The sequence below is a fragment of the Python bivittatus genome, unplaced genomic scaffold, assembly GCF_059951505.1.
Source record: "Python bivittatus isolate LINGU-HERP-01145 unplaced genomic scaffold, Pbiv_v1 ctg000470_np1212, whole genome shotgun sequence".
Classification (NCBI taxonomy): Eukaryota; Metazoa; Chordata; class Lepidosauria; order Squamata; family Pythonidae; genus Python; species Python bivittatus.
This window is the reverse complement of record NW_028277065.1, coordinates 2,966,532-2,978,776: the sequence shown is the minus strand read 5'-3', so window position 1 is coordinate 2,978,776 and position 12,245 is coordinate 2,966,532. Positions and strand designations below refer to the sequence as shown.

At 38.3% G+C, this 12,245-nt stretch overlaps 1 protein-coding gene across 1 annotated transcript; it reads right to left on the bottom strand.

The window, feature by feature from the left end:
- Nucleotides 1-9,876: 9,876 nt before the first annotated feature.
- LOC103063667 (olfactory receptor 12D1-like) lies at nt 9,877-10,815 on the bottom strand. Its single transcript, XM_025171035.2, has one exon. The coding sequence runs from the start codon at nt 10,813-10,815 to the stop codon at nt 9,877-9,879; it is 939 nt and encodes a 312-aa protein (XP_025026803.2).
- Nucleotides 10,816-12,245: the final 1,430 nt, after the last annotated feature.

Here is a 12,245-nt window from a genome sequence, read left to right as displayed (position 1 = left end):
TTTATACAATAGGATAAATCTAGGCTGTACATACAGTATGATTCATCAGATACACATTCTTGTTTTTCAACCTGTCCTGCAGGATTATGCCATAGAATATTGATGGTACATCATCATAGATGCCAACTGTTACCTCTGTTTCCAAGCTTCTTCTTCCCAGAGTTCTCCTGGCTGTTTCTAAAAGTTCCCATTTTGCCACTCAATATCGTCCTCCCTTCCTTCTTCTACAAAAATGATTTCTCATCAGAATCTAAAGTAATACTCTGCATGAATTCCTTACCAGCAAAATTGTCAGTATGTATGTATGGATATGAGAAGAGGCAGCAAATTGCTGTGGCCAAGAGCAGGCCATCACCGGTATGGTGAGGCATTATCTTTAACAATAGATGACTTTTATTGGTCTGGGCCTGTAATTAGTAACTTTGTAAGAATTCCCTTGCTTTTTTGGATTTAGCTTGGTCTAAGATGCTGATCTCCTTCATGGATCTCTGCCTTATCTTGGCAAAGGGGCTTGTGTAACTCAGTGAAGCCATGAGCTATGCTGTGCAGGGCCACCCAAGACAGACAGGTCATGGCAGAGATTTCTGACAAAATGTGGTCCACTGGAGAAGGAAATGGCAACCCACTCCAGTATCCTTGCCAAGAAAACCCCATGGACAATATCAAAAGGCTAAAAGATATGATGCTGGAAGATGAGCCCCTCAGGTGGGAAGGTGTCCAATATGCTACTGGAGAAGAGTAGAGGGCAATTCCAAGTACCTTCAGAAAGAGTGAAGTGGCTGGGCCAAAGCAGAAAGGACGCTCAGTCATGGATGTATCTGGAAGTGGAAAGAAGGTCCAGTGCTGTAAAAAACAATATTACATAGGAACCTGGAATGTAAGGCAATCTGGATGTGGTCCATCATGAGATGACAAGATTGAACATCGACATCTTGGGAATCAGTGAATTAAAATGGACGGGAATGGGTGAATTTAATACAGGTGACCATTATATCTACTACTGTGGGCAAGAAACCCTTACAAGAAATGGAGTAACCCTTATAGTCAATAAGAGAATGGGAAAGGCAGTAATGGGGTGCAACCTCAAAAATGACAGAATGACCTCAGTGCAAATCCAAGGCAAACCATTTAATATCACAGTAATCCAAGTCTATGCCCCAACCGCTGACACCAAAGAAGCTGAAGTTGACCCATTCTATGAAGATCTACAGCACCCTCTAGAATTGGCACCAAAAAAAGATGTCCTTTTCATCATAGGGGATTGGAATGCTAAAGTAGGGAATCAAGAAATAATTGGAATAACAGGCAAGTTTGCCCTTGGAGTATAAAATGAAGCAGGGAAGAGGCTAATAGAGTTTTGTCAAGAGAACAAGCTGGTCATAACAAACACTCTTTTCCAACAACACAAGATATGACTCTACACATGGACATCACCAGATGGTCAATACTGAAACCCAATTGATTATGTACTTTGCAGCCAAAGATGAAGAAGTTCTATACAGGGAAACATAGGGAAAGCATAGGGAACATAGGGAAAACCACTAGACCATTTAGGTATGACTTAGATCATATTCCTTGTGAGTACACAGTGAATGTGATGAATAGATTTAGGGGATTAGGTTTGGTAGACAGAGTGCCTGAAGAACTATGGACGGAGGTACGTAACATTGTACAGGAGGCAGCAACTAAAACCATCCCAAAGAAAAAGAAATGCAAGAAAGCAAAATGGCTGTCTCATGAGGCTTTAGCAATAGCTGTGGAAAGAAGTATTGCAAAAAGCAAGTGTGAAAGGGAAAGATATAAGCCACTGAATGCAGATTTCCAGAGAATAGCAAGGAGAGATAAGAAGGCCTTCTTAAATGAACAATGGAAAAAAAAAATGAGGAAAACAATAGAATGGGGAAGACTAGAGATCTCTTCAAGAAAATTGGATATATCAAGGGAACATTTTGTGCAAAGATGGGCATGATAAGGGACAAAAAAGGCAGGGACCTAACAGAAGCAGAAGAGATTAAGAAGAGGTGGCAAGAATACACAGAAGATCACAGAAGAATACAAGAAAGATCTTAATGTCCTCAATGCTGATGCTGATGCTGGTGTGGTCACTGACCTTGAGCCAGACATCCTAGAGAGCGAAGTCAAGTGGGCCTTAGGAAGCATTACTAACAACAAAACTAGCGGAGATGGCAGTATTCCAGCTGAGCTATTTAAAATGCTAAAAGATGATGCTGTTAAAGTGCTGCACTCAATATGCCAGCAAGTTTGGAAAACTCAACAGTGGCCATGGGATTGGAGAAGGTCAGTTTACGTTCCACTTCCAAAGAAAGGCAATGCCAAGGAATGCTCAAACTACCGCACAATTGCGCTCATTTCACATGCTAGCAAGGTAATGCTCAAAATCCTATAAACTAGGCTTCAGCAGTACGCCAACTGAGAATTACCGGATGTACAAGCTGGGTTTCGAAGAGGCAGAGGAACTAGAGATCAAATTGCCAACATTCGCTGGATCATGGAGGAAGCAATTTCCAGAAAAAACATCTACTTCTGCTTCATTGACTATGCAAAAACCTTTGATTGTGTGGATCACAACAAATTGTGGCAAATTCTTAAAGAGATGGGGGTACCATACCACCTTACCTGTCTCCTGAGAAATCTGTATGCGGGTCAAGAAGCAACAGATAGAATTGGTCATGGAATAACTGATTGGTTCAGAATAGGAAAAGGAGTATGACAAGGCTGTATACTGTCACCCTGCTTATTTAACTTATATGCATAGTACATCATGAGAAATGCTGGGCTGGAAGAATCACAAGCCAGAATTAAGATTGCAGGGAGAAATATCAACAACCTCAGATATGCAGACGATACCATCCTAATAGCAGAAAATGAAGAAGAACTAAAGAGCCTCTTAATGAGGGTGAGTGCAAAAGCTGGCTTGAAACTCAACATCAAAAAAACTAAGATCATGGCATCTGGACCCATCAATTCCTGGCAAATAGAACAGGTAGAAATGGAAGCAGTAAGAGACTATTTATTTGGGCTCCAAGATCACTGTAGATGGAGACTGCAGCTATGAAATTAAGACACTTGCTCCTTGGGAGGAAAGCTATGGCAAACCTAGACAGCATATTAAAAAGCAGAGACATCACCTTGTCAACAAAGATCCGCATAATCAAAGCTATGGTTTTTCTGATAGTGATGTATGGCCATGAGAGCGGTACCATAAAGAAGGCTGAATGCCGAAGAATTGATGCCTTTGAACTATGGTGCTGAAGAAGACTCTTAGGAGTCCCTTGGACTGCTAGAAGATCAAACCAGTCAATCCTAAAGGAAATCAACCCTGACTGATCATTGGAAGGATTGATACTGAAGCTCAAACTCAGATACCTTCACCACCTAATGCAAAGAGAGGATTCTTTGGAAAAGACCCTGATTTTGGGAAAGATGGAAGGCAAAAGGAGAAGGGGATGGCAGAGGATGAGATGGTTAGATAGCATCACTGAAACAATAAGCATGAAACTGAGCAAACTCAGGGAGGCAGTGAAGGACAGGAAGGCCTGGCATGATATGGTTCATGGGGTCATGAAGAGTCAGACCAACAAATCAGAGGCACACTCATGGGATCACCACTGTCAGGACTCATAGCAGAGTTTGTAATGCAATGCCTAGAAACTATAGCACTTTCACACATACAACCTAAAGCATGGATCTAGTATATAGATGACACCTTTGTTATAATAAAAAAGGAACAACTAGAGAAGACACATGAAACCATCAACAACATCTTTAAAGGAATAAAATTCACCAGAAAAGAAGAAAACAACAACACACTACCCTTCCTGGATATCCTCATCAGCAGAGGAAATGACAGCAAATTAGAAACACAAGTCTAGCAAAGAACAACCCACACTAACCAAGTGCTCCATTGCCAAAGTAACAACCCAACCTCCCACAAGAGAAGCTGTGTAAGAACATTATTCAAATGATCACAAACACATTGCAGCAACCCAGAACAGCAGAAAAAGGAAACAGATCACCTATTCAACATCTTCCAACAAAATGGATATCCATACAACTTTATCAAAAAGTGCCCGGCCACTCAACCTACTACAACACAACCAATACAAGTTATGAAAAGGATAACACTGCCATACATCAGAAGTGTCTCAGAAACTACCGACAGACTATTAAACCACGTGGCATTTCCATAGCACACAAGCCAACTAAAGCCCTCCAAAACATCTTAAGCAAACCAAAAGACCCAGTAGCCTAAGAAAAATAAACAGGAGTCATCTACAACATACAGTGGAAGGACTGTAACCACTACTATGTAGAACAGACAGGGAGAAGGCTTGCAGAGCACATCCATGAACACCAACTAGCAGTCAGAAGACATGATGAAAACCCCTTAATCTCACAACACATGGACAGACTTAACCACAGTTTCAGTTGGAAAACTGTCAGCATCTTAGACCAAGCTAAATCCAAAAATGCAAGGGGATTCTTGGAAGCTTGGTTTTCAAACAAGGCAGCCATCAACAAGCACCTAGAGATAAACAACATCTACACAATATTCAAAAGATACAATAGAAAGGAAAAGAAAAGACTAGAACATCTCACCAGCGATCATCACCCAGATAAACAGAGATTAACACCAAGGTTGCCACCAGACATATTAGCAGTAAACAATACCTTAACTAAGGAACTACCAAAGGAAAAAATAGAACAAAACAAAACCCCCACCCCCACCAACACTGGCAGGGCATGCCACAGAATATAAACAGAGAAAGCAAACCCCATTCCATTCTAGCACTGAAGATGTTACCTAGCTGGTAAACAAAACATTTGCAAGAAAACAATCAAGCTCAGAGAACCCCAAGGACACCACAAAGAGTACACCATACAGCTACATTTCTCTGGATTTATATTTGAAAACTGTTGAGCAATTCCCCCCCCCCCGGCCCTGCTTTTTTCCTTACATAGATTAATAATTATGTTCCATACAAAATATGTACCTGTATATTACCCAAATTGAGCTGGGGAGGAGAAGTGTCAGACAGAAATCCCCTCAATAATACATATTTCAAGTCTAATGTCTATATCTGCTAAATATTTAGACAGTTCATACCTTGATGAGATCTCTTTCCCACTAAAGTACAAAGAAATGATCACTGAAGATAAAATGCCCCAAGAGTGAGTGAGTGAGTGAGTGAGTGAGTGAGTGAGTGAATAAATAAATAAATAAATAAAAAATCAGCTGGGTGTAATTAGAAGGGATGCAGGTAACCAACTTTCCTTGCAGAACACATCTTGAATTATTTGTATCTTTGCAAAAATGTAATTGACTTATAAAACATTATTTCCTGCCTTTAGGGAAAAAAGGAGCAATCCATGAAACAATAGTTCTTGATTGTTCACATGGGGATACATTTACTGAATTTGAGTATGCACATAATTTGTGCAGCAAATTGCTCGACTATAATTTCAGTGGAAAAATTGGAATAGGAGCTTGAATCTCTTGTGTTTTCAACAAAAGAGAGAGGAGGGTCTGTTATAATGTATAAACTGATGAGGACTGAAATTAACCTTTAAAGTAGTGTTAAGTACTAGAAATGTATGAAATAATCTAATATTCTACTAATTCAGAATTCTACCCCACATCATGTCAGTGCATGCCACTCTCTGCTACATAATATAGCTTGCATATCAGCATTGGCATATTATATTTGGTGAAGTTAACAGCTTTAATAAGAGACAATACCCGTTTCTAAATTTGTCTCCTCATGGCAACCCTTCCTAGATTACATGCTTGGGTTGGGAAAAAATGAAGCTTTGATTGTGGGATTTAACGATTAGATGGTTTGTGTTGATAGAAAGAATGCAAATTTGGATTAATTAGTTGTAAGTAATTAACTTTTAAAAAAAATTGTACTCATCTCTGTATTGGAGATAGTTGGAAGTCACTTTCTGTTTCATCTTTCTACTCAATCTCACAATTTTAGTTTTTCTGTCTTTTTCTTTTAGTTCTATTTCCTTTCTATTTCTTCTTTTAGTTCTATTTTCTTACTTGCTGATTTGTATTTTAACTGTACTTTTTATATATCTTAAAAAAAGTTTTAATTAAAAAAAAAGAGATTTCTCCTTCTGGGCAACACATAACATTCACCATAGCTGCTTGTTTGCTATGCATGCTTCAGAGATAATTTGTTTCCACTGAACAGTAGCACAGAAATAAAGTGCAATTGTATTTATATCCTTCCACCTGAATCAAGGTATCAGGCTGTGGCCTGCAGCTCTCAGTCTTTCCAAAACACAATGTGTCTTCACAGAGCATGCTGCTGTACAAAATATTAAACTTGTCTAAAATGGGATTGGATCATTTACAGTTCAATGTTTTGCAGTAGTAGCCATTGTCAGACCATGGTGTGTAAACCAGGATAGTTAATGTATTTATTTCAGCCTTGCATGTTGCATAAACCCAGTTGTTGCAAAGAATACTGTCCAAACCCAGGAAGACAACTGCACTGTCATAATCTCAGAAGAGATGGTTAATCTGCAGTTAGCTTCCACTGCTCAATTTGAAGCCCCACTCTGAATCGTTCTATGGACCCTGGTGGAAGCAGATGAATTCTGATATTCTCTCACTATCCTACACATTATTGAATATATCTCTAAGCCTTTTTTTATTGAATATCCCATGAAACTAGCCAGAATGGGGTAGGCAAGCCACAAGCTGTCATTTGTTCTCCATTGCAAGTTGCTTCCATGCATCACTTCTTACAGACTGAGTTCATATAATACACAAGAGGTGGCTAAAATGAATTGTGGGAAGCTTGTTTTTCTGATAAAATTATAATTCTGTCAAGAGACACAGAAAGTCTGGTTCCTCTTTGATTTCTAATGGAGTGCCTCTGTCCTAGGACAAAATCATTCACAAGATTCTTCTGACATGGTCTTTGGGAACAATCAACTGTTCAGGTATATCATTCTAAGTCTATACAGTCCACAAATAGAGAGATGGATTAATAAATTTCTTTTCTCATGTTGTCATCGTTACCATTGTATTTTCCCACCAATTCTGATATTCCCTCACTTACATTACTATAATTTAAAAATAGAGGCTTTTACATTTCCACAACAGAAGGAAAGTATAGATCAGATAGAAATCCTTGAATAAAATCTACTATCTTGATATTGAATATTATCTACTATGTATTAGATATTGAGACAGTTGTTATCTTGTGGAAATTTCCTATCTAATTAAGTAAGAATGATAACTGAAGAGTTGCCTAAGAACTAGGAGACAACTAGGTGCATTTACAGTAGATGGGATACAGGAAATAAAACTTCATATCAGAGTGTATCCTGAATGTTTTGTAAGTTGCATCCTGTGCTTGGTTTATAAAATATTGTTTGCTGCCATGGGGGTGGGGAATAGGGAATTGATGAAGCAAAGTGCTCATGTGGGGATAAATCTGTTCAGTTTGAAGCTGTAAACAATTTATGCGTCTAATTAATAATGCAGAGGGATGTTTGGTGTGGTTTGGTTTGGTAAAGGCTAAGAATATTTTTTCCCCCAAAACCATTATAATACTGCAAAATCTCTTCTCTTTTGACAATCAGAACAGGAGAAACTGCAATACTTTATATCTTATGTGGGCTCCGTTAATGTCTTTGGTATTTTTAAGAAGACTCAATAGCTGAATATTAATCATTGTGGATCTCCTGCAGCACTTGACCATGGCCATTGTACAGGCCAGAATGGAAATTAAATAAAATAATAATTAAAAAAAAAACTCTCTTAGTTTTTTTGGAGAAACATCTTTTTTCATCATCATCCCAGACCTGCATAGTATGCATTTCCTAGCGTATTGTGTTTCTGGCCATTTCATTAGGGAGAATGTTGCTCAACATTTGTTATAGTCCAAACCCATGGAGAACCCATGAACATCTTTGACATCCAGCATTATGAAAGCAAATTTGGGAAAAGTTGCCCTGAATTATAAGATACCTTGATTATGACTTCAAAATCCTGCACACAGTAAGGTGGCACTGTTGTATTTCTAGACTTTGCCAGTTCTATATGTATTTAATCATGTCTATTCTGTTAATTGTTATGGATCCATTAAACACACCCGAATGCACATGAAAATCCATATATGGATGTAGTACAGTGGTTTGTACTAGAATATTCATAACATTGCAGAATGCAAAAGATAATTGTTCTTTAATCTTTGTATTGATTGAGAAGTGACAGCTATTTCATTTACTTTACAATGTCAAGTAAAAAATGTTCTCCATCTTCCCATTATAGATTCTGTTACATATAATAATTGATGATGCTCTCAGGACAGAAGACAATATTAAAAACAAAACAAAACAAAAAAAGGAATGGGGCAGTCATGGTATAGTGGTTAAAGTCTACTTTGTCCTTTTCCTGGTCATTCTAAATTTAGTAGCCCAACCTGTGAAAGGCTTCCACATTTACATTCTTTGGAAAAAGGGGAATAGAGATGTATTTGTTTCTTTGTTTGTTTGGCACTTTGACTCATTAACTCATTGATTGATTCTGCACTTTTCATAATCCATACAGAGGTGCAGTTTGGTGTAGTGGTTAAAGGCACTGAGTTAGAAACTGAGAGACGATGAGACCTAGTTCTAACTTAAGCACAAAGCCAGCTTGGTGACTTTGGGCCAGTCATTCTCTCTCAGTCCTAGGAAGAGGTCTATGGTGTGCTGCTACCCCCCCCTTTTTTTTTTTTTTTTGCTGAGAAAACTGCAGGAACTTGTCCAGAGTGTTCCAGGAGTCAGGACTGACTAGAAGGTGCACATGTACACAAAGGTTCATCAAATTCAAAAGTCTCTGACCAGAAAGCAGTAAATTAAAATGAGAAATGCAATACTGGGATAAATCAAAATTATTTTAAAAAGCCTAAGGAATTCATAATAAAGCTCATGGTCACTCATGTCCTAGTCACCTCCTGAGTGGACTACTGTAATCAGCTCTACACAGAGCTGCCCTTGAAGAGTATTCTGAAGCTTCAGTTGGTGCAAAATGTGTGCTCTGAGAATGGCGCATGTTATAGCTCTGCTCAATGAGTTGCATTGGTTTCCAGTTTTCATCTGGATCAAATTCAACCCTAACCCTTTGGTAATTTTTGAAATCAATTTCATTACTTTTTCCCTGCAAAAATGAGCAAAATCACCAACTAGGTGTGGACCACAGGGAAGCCTTGAGTGTAGGTGTTTGGGATCCCAAAGCTGTGTTCACTTTTCTAAAGTCAGGGCAAATGTCTAGCTAACCTACCAAATGTATTTTGTGGAAGAAAAAATAGTTAAAAAGCATTGATTCTTGATGTACTTAAAGCAAAGTTAGATATTTTATCCAAATAGCTCATTGGCAGGAAATTCAAAACAAACAACGGAGTATTTCAAGAGAGCCTAAGCACCTAAAATTACTTAATTAAATACATGTAATGTGTTATTGAGATACGTAAAGCAATGATGGTTCCCCTGCATGGATTTTAACTATATCACTGCTAGAGTTCTTCTCTCTATACAGCAGCCTTATCCACCAGTTGTATTATCTGTTAAATAATCACGATAAGTGCATTTCTCTAAAAGTATCACAATTCTGCTACATTATGTGTAAGCTTCACCTACAGATGGTTGCTAGCAGTTATTGATGTTAGGGGATAATTTTGTTTTGTTTCTTTTATAGAATGCATTTTTATGGGTCAATGACCAAAATAAAGTATCTGTCTGTCTGAAACAAACAAAGGTGGTTCATTTGAAGGGCACCAAGTTTGGGGAGAACACACGTTTCACTCATGATGATGAACTATCATGGATTGAATAAGTTTTCATCTTCTTCTTTCACCAAAATGTGAAAATCTTTCTGCCCAGAATCTTTTTCATTGCCATTTTAACCTCCTGATTTCTCAGTGTATAAATAAGTGGGTTCAAAACTGGGGTAATAGCACTATATATGAGAGTTAGTATCATTTCTTGTTGAGAGGAGGTGCCCAAAGTGGGAAGCATGTAGTTAAACAATAAAGGAATGTAGAGTAAAGCTACCACAGTCAGGTGGGATCCGCAGGTAGAGAAGGCTTTCTGTCGACCACTCTGGGACTGCACTTTGAAGAGAAGGAAAGTAATAATGTAGAAGTAGGAAATTACCGTGATGATAAAAGGGCCCATGGCAACACAACTGGTCACAGTACTGAGAAGCATGAGGTTGAGGTGTGTGCTGCCACAGGCCAGTTTCAACAGTGGCTTAATGTCACAGACAAAGTGTTCAATTAGATTTGGTCCACAGAAGGGAAGGCGAGCAGTCACCACTGCATGCATCAAGGCATGGAAAAAAGCAGTGGACCAGGCAGCTGCTGCCATCAGAAGATAAACCTCTTTTCTCATGAGAAGAGTGTAACGCAAAGGATTGCATATTGCAACGTAGCGGTCATAGGCCATGATTCCAAGGAGAATGCCTTCTGTACCACCCATGAAGTAGAAGAAGAAGAGTTGGACCATGCAGCCCTTGAAAGAAATAGTTTGCAGCTCTGAAAGAAATCCTTGCAGCATTTTTGGAACAGTTACTGTGGAATAGAAGACATCAAGGCAGGAAAGATTTCCAAGGAAAAAATACATGGGAATATGAAGTCGAGGTTCAGTAAAAATTACAATAACAATAACTCCATTCCCCACCAAGGTGGCCATATATAATAGCAGAAAAATTGCAAAGACTATATACTGAAGCTCCAAGACATTGTCCAGGCCCAACAAAATGAATTGTTCCACTTCTGTTTGGTTCTTCATCACTAAAAAGGAAGCAGAAAGTAATAAAGGCAGGAAAAGATAACCACAGAATGATAGGAAACATTCTACATGTTTTTTCAAGCTAGAAAGATGGAAGATGATAAAAATGTGCCAAGAGAAAAATAGTGGATATGATTAACAAGATACATATTAGCAACAAAGGAAAGATAAAAGTTATTTATCTAAAAGTTACCCCATTTCTGAATATGACAGTAAGAAAGAGAGGAAGCATTGGTGTCTGGATAAATAAGGGCTTCTATTTTATTGATGTGGGAGCAATCAGATATTTACAATGGCAAAAAGTATGCAGGATTTTTTAATATGTGTGACTTAGAATGAATCTGATGAGTCCAGGCTGCAGTAATAGCATAATGTTGGTCACCGTATCTGAGAGAGAAGAACGTCCTTCTGATTTCAGAACAATGAGTCTCAAATGTCTAAATATGAATTCAATAAATCAGCATAGGGTTTATATTATCTTTTCCAAGTCCCACACTTCTACTTATTAAATCCTTGGAATTTTCTCAAGATGCCTCAATGTGCACAATCATGAATCACTGCCTCTCTGTCCCATCTACACATTCTTCCCAAAAAACTGGGAAAGCTCCCTTCCTTGATTTACAACAACTGCTACAAATGGTTGCTGCAAATGGCTCCCTAGCAAACGAAGTCTGCTGCTGTCAGACAAATAGATCCCATCACTCTGCTAAAGATACTGCAAGAAGAGGGAAATCTTCATCTGAAAAGGATACTCAATCAATCCTATCAGCCTTTCCTCTTAATGTATTAGCACACAGGGGGATCTACCTCCTATGTAACAGATAATATGCAGCTTACCTCCTTATCTGACATGTTTAAGAGCTCATTTTTGGCATCTAAAATATACTGGCAACAGTTGTAGCTGCAGATTATTATTCTGTCTTTCAACAGTAGCTGAAGGATTAAGTGTTAACTACAACCACATACTTCCTACTGGCCTAGCACTAGTCACTGCTGTGGTACTGTTTCACACATCTGACATTATCTCCTGGCACTCACTCTGCTGACAAGAAAACGGCTATTTCTCAATATGGTGGTGAAATAATATGGATTTATTTAACAAAGTAGAGTAGGTTGAAATGGTATTGGTAGTTTGTAGTTCATTCTATTGAAGGAATTTAGCTATAGTTTTACCATGTTGAAAATTCCAGCTATGTGAGTTCAGCCAGGATAAAAAATGTGCTCACTATGTCTTTTTAAAAGCTTCCAGAAAATCTAAATGAAAGATCTATAAGTCAATTACACAACACTATTATTAAACTTAAAAGGGTTTGGATACTTCAAATATCCACATGGGAATCTATTAATTAATTTCTTTAAAGCAACCTACTGTCAGTTTTCCAAGGAATAATGAACTACCCATATCCAATCATATTTAGCTATCCTCCTCT

What these genes read in the sequence shown, in the direction of transcription:
- LOC103063667 (XM_025171035.2), bottom strand. Translation starts at nt 10,815, where the DNA reads ATGAAGAACCAAACAGAAGTGGAACAATTCATTTTGTTGGGCCTGGAC.